This window comes from Drosophila albomicans, chromosome X (assembly GCF_009650485.2).
Source record: "Drosophila albomicans strain 15112-1751.03 chromosome X, ASM965048v2, whole genome shotgun sequence".
Classification (NCBI taxonomy): domain Eukaryota; kingdom Metazoa; phylum Arthropoda; class Insecta; order Diptera; family Drosophilidae; genus Drosophila; species Drosophila albomicans.
In genome coordinates this window covers 30,684,475-30,700,266 of record NC_047627.2, presented here as the reverse complement: position 1 = coordinate 30,700,266, position 15,792 = coordinate 30,684,475, and the positions used below count along the sequence as shown (strand labels likewise).

Genomic DNA, 15,792 nt, shown 5'->3' with positions numbered 1-15,792 from the left:
ACAGTATTTTTCAGTCACATAAACGGGCAGGCACATTCTCAAGCGGCAGATACCTCGTTGATAGTAATCGGTAGCATCCCTGAATAGCTGAAGTTTGAATTTTAATACTGCATTTGAATTTATCTAGTTTTGCTAAAATTAAATGTTTTTCAGATGAATATTACAAAAAGCTTCCGTTGTGTATTAAAAAAGCTAATTTCAAATAATTTAGAAACATCGATAAGTCTGAATCGATACAGCCTTCTGTTAGCGTAGTGCGTGACTGCTGTTAACAGTCCCTTAGCATATTGCTGTTAAGTTAATGGTAATGCTGCCAGATGGTTGTTATCAGAGCAGCTGGCAGCTTTGATAACAGCTCAAATAGCCGTTAGCGCATGTCGTTTAGTAAAAATGGTTGTTGCGATTTTCGTGTAAAATGCGAAGTTGTTAATAATACTTAACACAATCCTTTTATTTCGTAGGTCTACAAATGTTTGCTTAGCTAAGAGCTTACACATAGTGTGAAATACAAATTGAGTTTCGACTACGACTACATATTTCTTCTTTTTGTTTTTCGTTAATCAGTACGTAGGCGCGACGATATCCGAGTTTATAGTTCACTTATCCATTATAATAAAAAAAATAATAAAATTATGTCTGTATATATATTATATATATAATCTATAGATAATCATACATGTATGTGTATATACACATATAAAAAAAAAACAATTAAATTTATAGATTAGGATAATATACAAATTACATAGCAGTCCAAATCCGATTTTTTTTTAAGTAGATCGAAATAGCAAAAAACCGTTAAAGCTATTCTTAAAAAAAAACTAAGTTTAACACGGGTTCGTTTCATCTCTTAGTGTAGTTCATTAAGTTTGTGTAATGTGTGTGGGTGTGTGTGTGTGTGTGAGTGTTGGGAGGGGGGAGTGAGCATTATTTTAGTTGTTTCGATTTCGATTACCATTGCCGCGATTTCGATTGTTGCCGGCAAAGTGCTGACGGCCCTGATTGTTGCCACCGCCGCCATTGTTATTATTGTTACCAGGGCCGCCAAAGTTTTTGAATGGCACATTGGCGCCATTGTTAAACGGCGGCATTCCCATGTTATTCATGGCCATGTTGTTCATATTCATGCTATTCATGCCGCCCATATTGGGTGGCATATTATTCATGCCCATATTCCTGTTATTCATGCTGTTCATGCTATTCATGCCCATGCTGTTCATGTTGTTCATATTGTTCATGTTCATGTTGTTCATGTTATTCATGTTGTTGCCACCGCCGGCGAAAGGATTGAATGGATTGTTGCTCATCACACCGCCCATAACATTCACATTCGGCACATTCACATTCACATTCGGCGGCATTCCGAGTATGCTGTTGTTATTGCTGTTGTTCTGGTTGCCACCATTGCTGTTGATGTTGTTATTATTGTTGTTGTTGTTGCGTGGCCCAGGTGGCGGTTGATTGAACGGTGGCATGCCACCAGCAACCATGCCGCGTGCCACTTGCGGCGGCGGTTGACGCAACAGTTGCGCCAAATTCGGTGGCGGCTGCGACATGTTCGGCAAGATGGGAACCACTGGCACCGCGGCAGTTGCCACATTTTGTGGCGGCTCCTCGGGCAGTTGCACCACCAGCCCATTGTCATCGATGTAGATGTGGAGCTTGGCGAAGATTTGCTGCAGCGTCTGATTGTTCACGATGAAGTTGACGTCGAAGATCTTCGTGCTCGACTCCTGCTGATGGAACTTCTTCAGTTCGGTGAACACGAGCGCCAGCTGTTGATTCACCATGATCTTGTTGTTGCTGCCCAGCTGCTTGTACCAATTGGAGCTCTGCAGCAGATTGCGTATCTCGAGTATTTGCCGACTGCTGTCGACTGCAGCCGCACCCGAAGCGGTGGAGGCCGCTCCGAAGCCCGCACTTGTCGTGGAGCTGGCGGCATTTAAATGCGCACGTCGTGGATCCCGACGCGGATCGCTGCGTGTGGTTGCAGCTCCTGATGCCGAAGCACCTCCTCCTCCTCCTCCTCCTCCTCCTCCATCGCCACTCGACGACAACGTCAACGACGACGACGGCGGCGGCACATTCATAGCCGGCAGTTGCATGGACGGAGGCGGTGAACTGGGCGTCGATTCGTGTGCATCCGGTGACGAGATGCAGTTGCTCGTCTTGCGCTCCCGTCGCCGGGCATCGCCACCAGCCGACCCAGAGAGCGTTGCGGTGCCACTGTGACTGCTGCCCAGACCCGAGCCGGTGCTCTCATCGGTTAGCTCCGGCATGCCGAGGATGCGACGCAGTCGGGGATCACGCAGCTCTCGCTGCTCCTTGTGGCTGGCATGCTGACGCAATTGGCTGTAGTTGGGCGGCTCCACGAGCACCTCTTGCATGTGCCAGCGTATGGGGATGTGGGAGAAGATCGCCGCATCGATTTCGGTCGCTGGCAAATAATGCTTCATCGGTTCGAATGGCAAACGCATATCGATGTCCCGATCGCGTTCACGTTGCGCGTCCGAGACACGGGCCGCATCCTCGAGCGCCGCCTTTGCGGGATCGTAGTCGTACATGGAAAGACGCGAGTATATCGATGTCGAGCCCAAGCCTAGGCCAGCACTTGGTCCAGCCTCCAAGCTAATCAGTTGCAATTTATCCTCTTTGGGGGATTGCGAACCCGGCTCAGGAGTTGGCGTCGGGGTCAACGAACGCGAATTCGAATTGGAAGCGGTGCTCGCATCGGTGTATTTGAAATTGTAGTTGTCGCCATCGCCATCGGCGGAGCCATCGTCGGCCGCATCGCCGCTGTGCGTCTTGAAGGGATTGCGTATGATGTCGCGATAGAAAGCAGCGCGTTCCTCCTTCTTGTTGTCCTCTGTTATCGATGTTGCTGTCTCGGTTTGGCTTGGCTCTGTGGGCGAGTTGATCGATTGGTTGGTCGATTGCTGGCCGAGCATGTTGCTCATGAATGTGGGCAGATCGAACACCGATGGCATTGGCGGCATCTCCTCCTCTTTCTCCACATCCTTCTTCTCTTCATCCTCGTCGCCAGCGCTTTTGCTTTTCTTCGACTTGGGTTCCGATTCGGATTCGTCCGTCTCCTCGGTGCCATCGTCGATGACCAACTGCTCTTCATCTTCCTCCCGATCATCGTCCACTAAAGGGAATAAAAGAGAAATAAGGGAATATAAGTAAAAGCATAAGAGTGTGTATAAGTGTTAGGGTGTGCGTAAGTATTATATAAGAGCGAGTATAAGCATAAGAGTTAGTATAAGACTAGAATGCAGACTATACGTATAAGTTTAGGTATACGTATAAGATCGAGTATAAGTATAGGTATAGTATAAGCATGTACATAAGTATACGAGTGTAATTATAAGAGTCAGTGTAAGAGAAGGCATACGTATAAGATTGAATATAAGTATAAGGGTTAGCATAAGTATATGAGTGAGTATAATTATAAGAGTTAGTATAAGACCAAAATGCAGACTATACTTATAAGATTAGGTATACGTATAAGATCGAGTATAAATATAGGTATAGTATAAGGATGTACATAAATATACGAGTGTAATTATAAGAGTTAGTGTAAGTGGAAGAGTAGGTATAAGTATAAGATAGAATATAAGTATACGCATAATATAAGGGTTTGCATAAGTATATGAGGGAGTATAATTATAAGAGTTAGTATAAGACCAAAATGCAGACTATACTTATAAGATTAGGTATACGTATAAGATCGAGTATAAATATAGGTATCGTATAAGGATGTACATAAGTATACGAGAGTAATTATAAGAGTTAGTGTAAGTGGAAGAGTAGGTATAAGTATAAGATAGAATATAAGTATACGCATAATATAAGGGTTTGCATAAGTATATGAGGGAGTATAATTATAAGAGTTAGTGTAAGCGCAAGAGTGAGTATAAGTATAAGATAAGTATAAGATAGAATAGAAAGTATACCCATAATATAATGGTTTGCATAAGTATATGAGGGAGTATAATTATAAGAGTTACGGTGAGTATAAGTATACTATAATGCAGATTATAAATATAGGAGTAGGTATAAGTATAATATAAGATTAAGTATGAAGTAAACGTAAGTATAAAACTTTATAATAGAAAATTTAACAACTATCCATAAACTTCAATTTGCAACTGCATACTGAATAAATTATAAAATGGGGTCAAATCACAAAAAGTGAAATTGATAATATAATTAAAAGGCACTAATTATTAAATAAATATTTTGCTCTGCCAATAAATAATCAATAATAATATGCTTAACACGTTTAAACAATTTAATAGCAAAGATAATCTGAATACAAACTCATTTAGCAACTTTATTGGCAAATTTCAAAGTTAATAGACGATATTATCTTATTCGAAAATAAAATATTGAAGTTCTAATAAATTATTAAATATTCTGGGATCGATTACTTTTAAAGTATTTCGAATTTTATCAAATAAAATGAGTAAAAAATAGCCTGGAAGCCTTGCTCATCTCATTGTAATAAGGAATTGTATTCGTTATTTCAACAAAATAATAAAAATAAAATTAGTAAAATATGCAAGTGGTAAAGTAAAAAGTATTTTAGCAACTTTAAAAGTAAAATATCAATAACAATAAAGCAAAACATTAACAGCACCGAAATAATAATTAAAGTGAAGGAACCTAATTCTCCCGTATTTTTTAATGCATTTTATCTTTCAGTTAGTGGAGTGTGACCATTAAATGAGATAAAAAAAAAATGCTGCTAAGCCAAGCTAAATAAATGTAGTATAATAATAAAAAGCAAAAGCAAAGTAGCTAAGTAACAATAATATTTTATCTGCCTCTTTATACTTATAATTAATGTGGCCGTTAAGCGAGTTAAATAAGCCGCTAAACGCATTTTTGTACTAAATATAATAGAAAGAAACTTACGCGGATCGTTGCCGGGGAAGCTGACATGGGCATCCTTCAGATACTGTGTGTAGTCGACCATGATGAAGCCGTTGTTGCTGTTGCTGTTGCTATTCGACGAGCTGGCCAACGTGTTCACATCCTGATCCGCTTTGGAAGTGCTTCTGCAAAAAACAAATTAAATAATGAGTTCATGACACAAAACCTTTGCTATTAACTGTAATTGAATTTGAATTTGCTTTAAGTATTTAAAAAAATATAGGAGTCAACTTATGTGCTGATTAACTGCAAATTGTTCATTGCAAACACACAAATTTGAGGTTAAAATGATGCAAATTAAAATAATTTGCGATAAGTGCAATGCATTAAAGCTTCAAGATTTCGATAGACTCTTCTAATTGAAATTTGAGAATTAAACAAAAGTCTCATAATTTCTAAGTCTTATAATTAAGCAGTAATGTAAATTATTATCGATAATGTCGGAAATGAAATGATGTCACTAACTGCAATTGATTTGTCCTAAATATCTAAGCGAATAAGAATTAACTTAATTAACTTTTTTGGCAATTATCTTCAAGTCAAAAAATGTGATTTAGATGCATTAAATTAAGCTCGCATTTTTATAAATTATTTTAAAAATGCTCGACTAAGATAAAAATGTGAATTAGATGCATTAAATTAAGTTAACTTTTTTAGCAATTATCTTAAAGTTTAAAAATCAAGCTCGCATTTTTGGAAATTATCTTAAAAATGCTGCACTTAAATTAAAAATTTGATTTAGATGCATCACATTTTTGGTAATTATCTTAAAAATGCTGCACTTAAGTTATAAAATGTGAGTTAGATGCATTAAATTAAGTTAACTTTTTTGGCAATTATCTTAAAATTAAAAAATGTGAGTCATATGCATTAAATTGAGCTAAAATTGTTGGCAATTATCTTAAATAATGATGGTTACTCACTTATCGGCCGCTGTGGTGCTTCCCGCTTCCTGGGGCTTCGCCTCCTCGGCCTTGCGCTGAATCTCGCCAATTTCGGGCAGCGTGAGTCCCGCCTCAGTTAGCTGGCCGAAGGGCACCTGGAGCATCTGCTCCAGATTGCTGATGCCCAGCTTATTCAGCTTGGCCATGTGCTCAGCGCTCAGCACCTGCGTCAGATTGACGAGATCGAGATGGGCAGGCAAGGCTTTCGGTGTTGTTGTGCTGGCAGTGGAAGTGATGACAGTGCCAGATCCTGTCGAGGAAGAAGCTCCAGCTCCAACTCCAACTGTTGCTGTTGGTGTTGTGGATGCTGCCGCTTTGGCCGCTGACTTTTCAGCCCAACGCGATTTGCGTTTCTTCTCCGGCTTCGAATCGCCACCGACGCCGCCTCCTCCACCATGATGCAGATTCGTTGGCGGATTGATGACCATATCGAGCAGCGATGGTATCGCATTGCCACCGCCAGCTGCGGCAGCAACCGATGCTGCTGAGTTGGCTCCTGCTGCTGCCGCTGCAGCCGCATTGGCAGCGGCCACAACTTGTTGCAAATTGGCGCTGACCGCTGCAATGGCTGCCGCTTGATTGGCGGTCACTTTGGCCGCCGCCGCCGCTGCCGCCGCCTGCTGTTGCTCCTGGAGTCGACTGAGTCCCGCGCTGGCCAAGGTGATCCAACTGTTCTCCATGTGATATTGTTCGCACAATTGTTCGTGACGTCGCGTCATTTGGGAGAGCGCAACATCGCGTGAGATGCGCTTAAAGTCACCGAGTATCTCCTTGGGCGCTGTCTCCATGTGCTTCAGGAGTATGTTGCGCAGCTGCTCGGACAACGGTTCGCCGTGATGGAAGAGACAATCGTCGCCGGCATAACAATCCATGCCCAGGTAGTAATATTTACATGGGAACTCCTTGTGCATGTAACTGCACTTGTCCCGCTTCGCACAGCAATCCTTCAGATAGAATTTGCATAGCTCCAGTTTGCGCGGTTCCCGCGGCTTCTCATCCCCACCCGAATCCCGACGATTACGCTTAATCCCGCCTCCGCCTCCCCCGCCGCCGCCATCGTGTCCACGACGATCCATCATCAACAGTTCGCGTTCACGATCGCGTTCTCGATCGCGTTCACGTCGCTTCCTCCCACCGCGTTGCTCCTTGTCCCGTTCCCTGCGCTGGCGACGTCGTCCCCCGCCCACGCCGCCACCTCCACCGCTTCCGGGTGCTCCACCCGCATTGCCCGGCTCATCGTCCGAATAGGAATCGTAGCTGCTGTAGTTGTCCGGCGGTGAATCGTAACCAGCGCCCGCTTCGCCCATTTCGGGCCAATCGTTGTTGTTGTAGCGACTGCCACCGGGTGCATTTAGTGTGGCGCTGGGTGCGCCACCTGGCGGCGGACTGCCGCCACGCACGTTCATCATCTCGTACTCGTCCATGTCCATTTCGTCACTGGCGGCAGCGCCGCCGGCTTCGTCCATTGAGTCGCGACGGGCGCGTTTCTGAAGCAAATCAAACGAAACGGATGAGAATCACATAAATAAGGGACATTTAACAATCGATAGTTATCGATAGTTAGTAAACTTCTGTTGAGTATTAAGGCACAAAGTGTGAGAGTGGATCTGGATCGAGATCGGATCCAAGAAAAGTAATTCTTATGGGGTAACCATTAAACGAGTGAATTTAACAACTATCGAAAACTATCGATAGTTAGTAAACTTCTGTTGAGTATTAAGGCACAAAGTGTGAAAGTGGGTCTGGATCGAGATCGGATCCAAAAAAAGTAATTCTTATGGGGGAACCATTAAACAAGTGAATTTAACGACCATCGATAGCTATCGATAGTTAGTAAACTTCTTTTGAGTATTAAGGCACAATAGGAGAGTGGATCTGAATCGAGATCGGATCCAAGAAAAGTAATTCCTATGGGGTAACCATTAAACGAGTGAATTTAACGACTATCGATAGCTATAGATAGTTAATAAACTTCTGTTGAGTGTGGAAGTTGGTCTGGATCGAGATCGGATCCAATAAAAGTAATTCTTATGGGGTAACCATTAAACGAGTGAATTCCATCGATTGCTATCGATAGTTACTAAACTTCTGTTGAGTATTAAAGCACAATAGGAGAGTGGATGGACTTGAGATCGTATCAAAGAGATGAACACATATGAACTATTAACAGACTGAATTTAACGACTATCGATAATTATCGTTACTTAGTATTGAGATATTTAGAAACTATCGGCAGTTAATAAACTTATGCCGAGTATTAAATCACATAGAGGAGATGTATCTAGCACATGAATGGATCACATTCATAAAAGATAATTAAAGACTATCAATAATTATTGATAACTGCATCACAAACACGATATTTTATGTATATTGAAAGACTATCGATTAAAAATTAAGTTTCACTGCAAAAAGCGGCTCCAGAAAATGTTTCAAGATATATAGAGAGATTGCAGTAAAAAGTGTGACTGATGACTATCGATAATAATCAATATTTTGTAGACAATTTACATCCAAGCCAAGACAAATCGTAAGAACAGTCTAAAAAAAATTTATAGCTATAGCAATCAAATAATAACCAAGTCCAGAGGTTCCATTGAATATATGCTTACTATCGATAATTATGAATAACAGTTAAAATTATGAGGAAAAAAGCAAATTGAGAACTTGTCAACTAGGAATAATTATAAATTAAGATCAAGTCAGGAGCATACACTAAGCAGTCATAAACTAACTTTACAAAATAGAGAAAGACCATTCAATATGTGTTTACTATCGATAATTATCGGTAACAGTTAAAGCTATAAGGAAAAAGACAAATTGAAAAGAGATCAACTAGGAATACTTATAAATCATAGGATCAAGTCAAGAGCATGTACTAAGCTTTACGTGACTTATCGATAACAATCGATAGGCCGGTTAAGCGCATTTTCAGCTGTCATACATAGTTCAGGGTCATGGCTACGGCTAAGGAACATGAATTTCGGACTTAAGACAGACCTAAGTAATTACCTGATACTCTTTGTCCTTCTTCTGCTCGCGTTCGCGTTCCTTTTTGCGCTTGCGTCGCCGGCTGCTCCGACTCAGTGTCGCCTGCTGTTGAGTTGCATCGCTGCCCACTGCTGCAGCTGCAGCTGCCGAAGACGAAGATGAAGCTGCAACATCGCCAGCCAAAATGGAGCCATCGGCATCGCTGTTGTTGTTGTTCATATTGATGTTGGTGTTGCCCACATTGTTGTTGTTGTTGTTACTGCTATTGTTGCTGTTGTTGTTATTGTGGATTCGTGGCATGGGCGGCTCAATGCCGCTTCGTTTGAGCACCTTGGCAATGGCATTCTCAATGCTTACTGCATGATCATCTAAAATACATAAAAAAAAAAAGATAATGATTAAGATTCAACTTTCTGAGTTATTGTTGCTGTTCTTGTTGTTGTACCTTCTAGTGGGCGTGGTTTCTTGGATTTGGGGGCGAGAGCGGAGGATGATTCATTGGCCAGACCAAGGAATACAACATCATCATCATGATGGCTGTTTGGTAGCAATTTCTCAGTTCCCACAAATTGAACATCATCATTCGATGAGTTTAGTTTATTTTGTTGTTGCTGTTGGTGTTGTTGCTGTAGTTGTTGTTGCTGTGATTGCTCTCTTGGCAATTTCTGTGGCTCCTCCTCTTCGTCATCATCATCGATCTCACCATCCTCAAGATCATCGGCTAGATTTATGATCGGCGCCACAATCGAAGACATTTTACCGCGTCTGTTGCGACTTCTTCTAATACGATTTTTTCGACGATTCTGGTGTAAATACAGGGAATTACAGAGTTTAAATTAATATGATTTACTCAAAGCTCTACTTCAATATTATTCTCCTATTATATGCATAAAGATTCACATGCTTGTGGACCACAGTGCAGCATTTGTGTTAGCAACAATGTTGTTAAGGGGCGCATGGTAAGCAGCATGTTGCTAACGCGCGCTGCCTTAGCAACAACCGCCCCAATAAACCAACAAGCAAAACACCTTGTCTTTTGTCTCGCTCGCACCTTAAATACAAATATGTATATGTATATACGTCTACTATATTATTAGGGCCTTTCTATATATTGTTGTTTGATATATATGTAAGTTGCGAAATTGTTCCATTATTATTCATTCACTTGCACTTAACATAGCGCTGTTAAAACCAAAAACAACTTGTTGCTCGATATGATGACCTGTGTCAACAATACAGCAAAAAAAAATCGTCGAAAAATAACAATAACAAATACTTAATGCAGGCTGGCAATAATTGTTCAGAGTAATTTGCTTTGTCATAAAAAAAATGCGAAGCGCAGCTTAACAGTGCACTGTTAACGTCCCTCTCTCACACGATTGTTTTCTCGCTCGCACGCTACTATTGCTGTGTTTTTGGAGCGTTGCATATATATACATATGTATGTGTGAGTGTCTGTGTATTTAGCACAATATTGTTTGTTTTGGGAAAGAAAATATGAGAACAAATTACAAATAATTGAAATTTACGAAATTCTTTTGGCATTTGCAAACACACAGCTACAGAAACAGCACACACACATACGCATACACAATCGAATGGGACGCTCTCGCGTGCTCTCATTGTGTGTGACCACCAAGCTGTCATGTTGTCTCGCTTGCGCGCATGGGCAAAGCATATATGCGTGACATACATACATACGTGTCTTCAGATCTGTATGAGTGCGTATGTGTGTGTGTGTGTAAATGAGCGTGTAATGTTGCTAAAATAAATGTTGAATTGTAAGAAATGCATATTTTGTTTGTTGATACATACATTATGAATTTGTCATGTTATGTTTACATTATATTATTACACTTTGTAGCCTGTAGTAGAATTTGTTTCTGTTTGTTGTTGTTGTCTTTGTTATTTCCAAGTCGTTTCAAACTTTTGCCACAATTGTCAGGGCCACGCTGGGCGAAAGTTTCGTATGAAATACATGATACATTGTGTTTGTGTGTGTGTGTATGTTATTTAGGTATTTAAGTGCTCACTTGTATAAGTGTGTGAGTTTGGTATTTAATTGCGCGCGTGTGTGTGTAATGCGACGCCCAGCATGACACACGACGAATTGCAAAAAAAAAAGCCAACAGCTGCGCAGCTTTTGCACATGCTGAAACCATGCTTGCTTTCTTTTGCATGTACATAGTACGTATGTAAATACATACGTATGTATGTATGTGCGCATGTATATAGTCGCATTGTCTCTTTGTTGTTGCCTTGCAAAAACCATTTGTATGCGTGTGCAATGTACTGTGTTTGTACGTGTAGGTGTGTGAGCTTTGCCTTCGCCGTTTTAGAATTTTGAATGGGAAGTGGGCGTGGTAGCTAACAAACAAAACAACTGGGAAAACGACAACAACAACAGAAGACTCGTCTGGAAGTTTACGTAGAAAATTGTTGGAAAACGTTGTGTGCATTTTTTTTTTTTGGTTTTTCATTTTGTTGGAACAATTTCTCTTACGGTTTGAGCGTGGGCGTGGCATTTTTGTGGTTACGGAACATTTACAAATTACAATTATTAATGATTTATAACATTGCTGTTCAATTCTCGTTGTTTCTTGGTTATATTTTGGTTATAGTTTTTTTTTTTTTGCATTTTTTTCGCTTTTGCTTGGTTTTTTCTTTTTTGGCGTCGCTGTTTTTCCGCTGCTTACATAATGTGAAGTGGTACAGTAGGTGAATAGATATGCATATACTATGTATGTATGTATGCGTGTGTGTGTGCGCGTGTGTACATATGCTCGAGTATGTGTGAAGGTATATTATGCATACAGGCATACTACACATATACATACATACAACGAAAACAACAACACATACACATATGGCGACACACACAACATACACATATGCATTGAACATGCATATATGCATGTGTGGTGCATATATACGTATGTATAAGAAATATATAATATTTCTTGGTATTTTTGTTGTTTTCGGTTGAAATTTTTGGTTTAGTTGTTCTTTTTTGTTGTTTATACAATATATATGCAAGCTGTCGCTCTCTTTCTCTCTTCTGACTGTGGCCCTGGCCTCTGTATATGTCTGTCCCTTTCTCTCTGTTTCGCTCATAGACAGAATATATAACAAATATACATTAAATAATTAAAAACTCGTCAACATGAGCGTTGTTAACAATTCAACAATATCTACTTGAATGAGTTGAGAAAATGGCAACCATGATAGACATCGTTTACTGACTGCACACAAACAAATATCAGGGATGCTTTCGATGTGGTGAGTTTCTCGATGCATGCAGCGCATTTTGAATACGCGCCATATTTTCTTTGCCCATCATACATCTGTTAAGACCGCTGCATGTTCATTTCCAAAATGTACCCTTTTTTTTAAATACATATATATTATTCAAATTAGTGTAATTTTTAATTTTGCGCATTTTCATGCCAAATTCATTTTAATTGTCGGAGCTGTTGTGCAGCGCTCAGATATTTCTGAACGCCACTGAAAGCAACCCTGGGTCAGTGCAGCTGTGTGGTAACCACATGAACGGTACCGATGTCGATAATTATTTGCAAGCAAATTAAATAAAATAATTTTTTATGAAATTTTTTAAATGCCTACATATATATTGATTGATATTAGAAGGGGGTGGTGGTCAGCATTTGGCCATTCATTATCTTACCTTACGCATATTTTGTTGACCACTGTTTGAAAATGTAATTGTTATACGTATTTTTTTATTGTGATAAGCCAATTATATTTAATGCTTCGTTCTGACTGCTTTCCATGAAAATACAATTCTGATGAGCATTAAAATGAAAGCCAACTTGGAAAAGTTGAACAAATTTGGTTTTGAAGTAAATGTCAAAGCCAACGACAACATGAGCAATCGATAAACAATGTGACCTGAGAGGCGAGCACAGCAGTTGCACAAGTTTACCAAACGGTCACATTCCGATCGCGAGTTTGTTTACAATTTTTAATATTTAGTTTTGTTTTTCTTAATTTTTTGTAATTTTAATTTTTAGTCAATTGTTAAATTAGTGCACATAGACAGCGTAATTGCTAAAGTGTTAAGTGAAGTGTTAGTGGATCGACATCAGAAGCAATTGTAAAGTTGTAATATTTCTGGACTTCCCCTAAATTAAGACAAGAACAAAAATGCAAGAAGAACTGGACAACATAGAATTGGATGATTTACCGTCTGTAGAACTGGATCTCAACTTTGCCCAGAAAGTAAAACAATGATCGTAAAATACGATTCCTTTGTAATCTAGTTTTTCGCTTATCAGGTTTCGCTATCGTTTCTGCTTTTTGGAGTACAACATTCGCATGCCTCGTTCATACTGCAAAAGCTATTGACGCTGGTGCGATCGCCGCCCGAGGAGCAGCTCAATAGCGATCTCTTGCGTCTCTATGCGCATGCGAATCCCGGCAGCTGGCGTTCTCATCTCGTCGAGGCGCTGTGCATCATCAATGCACGCCGTGTGCTACGCAAATTGGGATTGAATTGGGAGCAGCTGCGTCTGCGGTATTTGCCACATATTTCGGAAATTTCTCTGCATGTGCATCCAATGCTCAAGGCTCTGTATGTGATCTGTGAACGCCTGACAGTGGCACAAAGTGGCCGCCTCGTCTTGGACATCAATGAGAAGTTGGCGCGACAACGCAACGAAGGTGATATTGGGGAACCGTTGCGTTTCTATGATTTGGAATATTTGGAGATCTTTATGTTGGATTGGCTGACACGGCGACATATACGTCTGGGCGACATCGAAACCATTGGCAGCGATGTGCAACTGCTGATCGAGTATTTCAAGTTCCACGACATGCATCAGTTTGCCACGCTGCTCATTCAAACCTACAACTCAAATGCCAGCGCCCAAGAGTACATTAAGTGTGAATCGGATGCAGAGCCAGAGCAACCAACTAGTGTGGTGCAGCCCGCTGCTAGGAGCAATGCCAATGCCAGCAATCCGATAGCATTGCAGTCTGCTAAGCGGGTGCGGCAAGAGAACGCTGGCATTTTGTTGATCATCAATCAGCAAACTTTTCATCGGAATGTCGATGAGGAATTTCGCGTAAGTAGCAATCGTTTATCGATAGCCAGCTTAAGAATGCAGATTGCGTTGTCGTATTTTTAATACCAATTGATATGCGTTCATCGCTTATCGACAGCTGGCTCACAAATGCAGCTGAATAATTGAATACTAATGAATTACATATGTATGCATTTCTCGTTAATCTATGGCAGCTTGCAATGTCAGTTAATACAATTCAATTAGCGAAAGCACCTGGTATATTTATTGATGGTGACTGTGGTATATGTTCACGCTCAAGTTGCGGTCACACTGCTTGGCTTAGAAAGCCGCGCGCCAATATTCAAAATATGATTGCTCTAATTATAATTTGTATACACTTGCAGCATTTGTTGCCAACTGAAAGTCTGCGCAAACGCGAAGGCACCGATGTGGATAAAAGGCGGTTGACCGAAGTATTCTCGGCTCTCGGCTACAGCGTCGAATCACACGATAATGTCGATCATCTGACGATGTTGGAATTAATACGCAGTGTCTGCGATCGGTCGATGATGCGAGATTCATTGATTGTATGCATCTTGTCGCATGGCTTCGAGGGCGCCGTCTACGGCTGCGATAGCATTCCATTGAGCATCATTGATTTGCAGTGGGTGCTCTGTGCGGATAAGAATCTTAACGAGACGCCCAAGTTGCTCATCATCCAGGCGTGTCAGCAGAACGAGAAGAACAAACAAACTGTAACTGCCGTTCTTCTTATCAGAACTATTCTAGAATTATACTACATTTTTGTTGTTTCTTTTGTAGCGCGATGTGAATGCTGGTCGAATGCCGGTCAATCAGCTGGGCAACATGGTGGTGGCCATGTCAACGGTGCCCGGCTATGTGGCGCTGCGACACAGCCTCAACGGCAGCTGGTTCATTCAGACACTATGCGAGACGGTCCGTGAGCATGCCGACAAGTAAGCACAGCACTCATTAGCTGGAGGGTAGAAGGATATAATAAGTTTGACAGAAGAAGCCATCTAATCATTTACAATTGTTGTTACACTCATTGTTTTTGCATCTGTCTATATGCCCTAGATAACAAAGATTACACGGGATATACTTATAAGAGTTAAGCGTAGATAAACTAAGTTTAAACTAGAAACTAATATGTGTATGAAAAGAAATACGAGAAATACTTTCTTTCAAGCGCTAATGGTACCTAAACTATATTTAAACTAGAATCTAATTTGTTACTCAATTCACACACCCAAAAGTTTTTAAAAACAATTCAAGAAACCATTTCTTGAAGCCAGTTTTAAGATTTCATTAGCTTTGTTTAAAATTGTGCTTCTTTTATGCTTGCAGCGATCATGTGCTTGAAATCTTGACGACGACCATTGGAAAGGTGAGCGAGAAGCGAGGCGACAAGGATCAGCAAATGGTTCCACTTTTAAGCAGCACGCTGCGACAAAAGGTTTTTCTACCAGCCCGCAACACTGTGCTAAATAAATAAACTCTATATGTGTTATAAAATTGTTATTTTGTACTCTGTATTTTAATGTATTGTATTAAGTATTTTACTATTTGATGACTGTTGTAAGAAGCTGTTGCTCATTTACCATCAGTTGTTGCAAGTGAATGTGAGTTTTGTTCATTCATCGATATAATTTAAAGTGTCAATTTACAATTTACAGCCATGAGCTATTAAGATTCAAATCAAATTGCAGAATATTGTAAAATTCAAATTGAAGATCGAACAATTAATATGCAAAATACTGTGGATCAGGGCATATTTAAATCACTATCGAGCGACAACTTTAAATAATTATAGTGGCCAAACTAAGAGATATTGAATTTTCTTAAGATATATTACTTTATTACTCCCATCTAAT

At 40.4% G+C, this 15,792-nt stretch overlaps 2 protein-coding genes across 2 annotated transcripts; one reads left to right on the top strand and one right to left on the bottom strand.

Annotated features, from left to right (window-relative positions):
* Window positions 1–425: 425 nt before the first annotated feature.
* LOC117578226 (protein suppressor of sable) lies at window positions 426–12,647 on the bottom strand. The gene is given in 8 exon segments (XM_052008562.1): window positions 426–3,148; window positions 4,921–5,063; window positions 5,862–6,358; window positions 6,361–6,390; window positions 6,473–7,369; window positions 8,895–9,241; window positions 9,319–9,676; window positions 12,559–12,647. Coding segments are annotated over 8 exon segments (4,497 nt in total). The 5' UTR covers window positions 12,568–12,647; the 3' UTR covers window positions 426–932.
* Window positions 12,648–12,809: 162 nt separating this feature from the next.
* On the top strand, window positions 12,810–15,433 carry LOC117578228 (caspase-8). Its single transcript, XM_034263606.2, has 5 exons — window positions 12,810–13,112; window positions 13,169–13,957; window positions 14,302–14,652; window positions 14,720–14,874; window positions 15,266–15,433. The coding sequence occupies exons 1-5, from the start codon at window positions 13,038–13,040 to the stop codon at window positions 15,411–15,413; spliced, it is 1,518 nt and encodes a 505-aa protein (XP_034119497.1). The 5' UTR covers window positions 12,810–13,037; the 3' UTR covers window positions 15,414–15,433.
* The last annotated feature ends 359 nt before the right edge of the window (window positions 15,434–15,792 follow it).

Coding starts and splice junctions, on each gene's coding strand:
- LOC117578228 (XM_034263606.2), top strand. CDS start 13,038: ATGCAAGAAGAACTGGACAACATAGAATTGGATGATTTACCGTCTGTA. Junction 13,958..14,301: donor ATGTCGATGAGGAATTTCGC/GTAAGTAGCAAT, acceptor ATACACTTGCAG/CATTTGTTGCCAACTGAAAG. Junction 14,875..15,265: donor GTCCGTGAGCATGCCGACAA/GTAAGCACAGCA, acceptor TTATGCTTGCAG/CGATCATGTGCTTGAAATCT.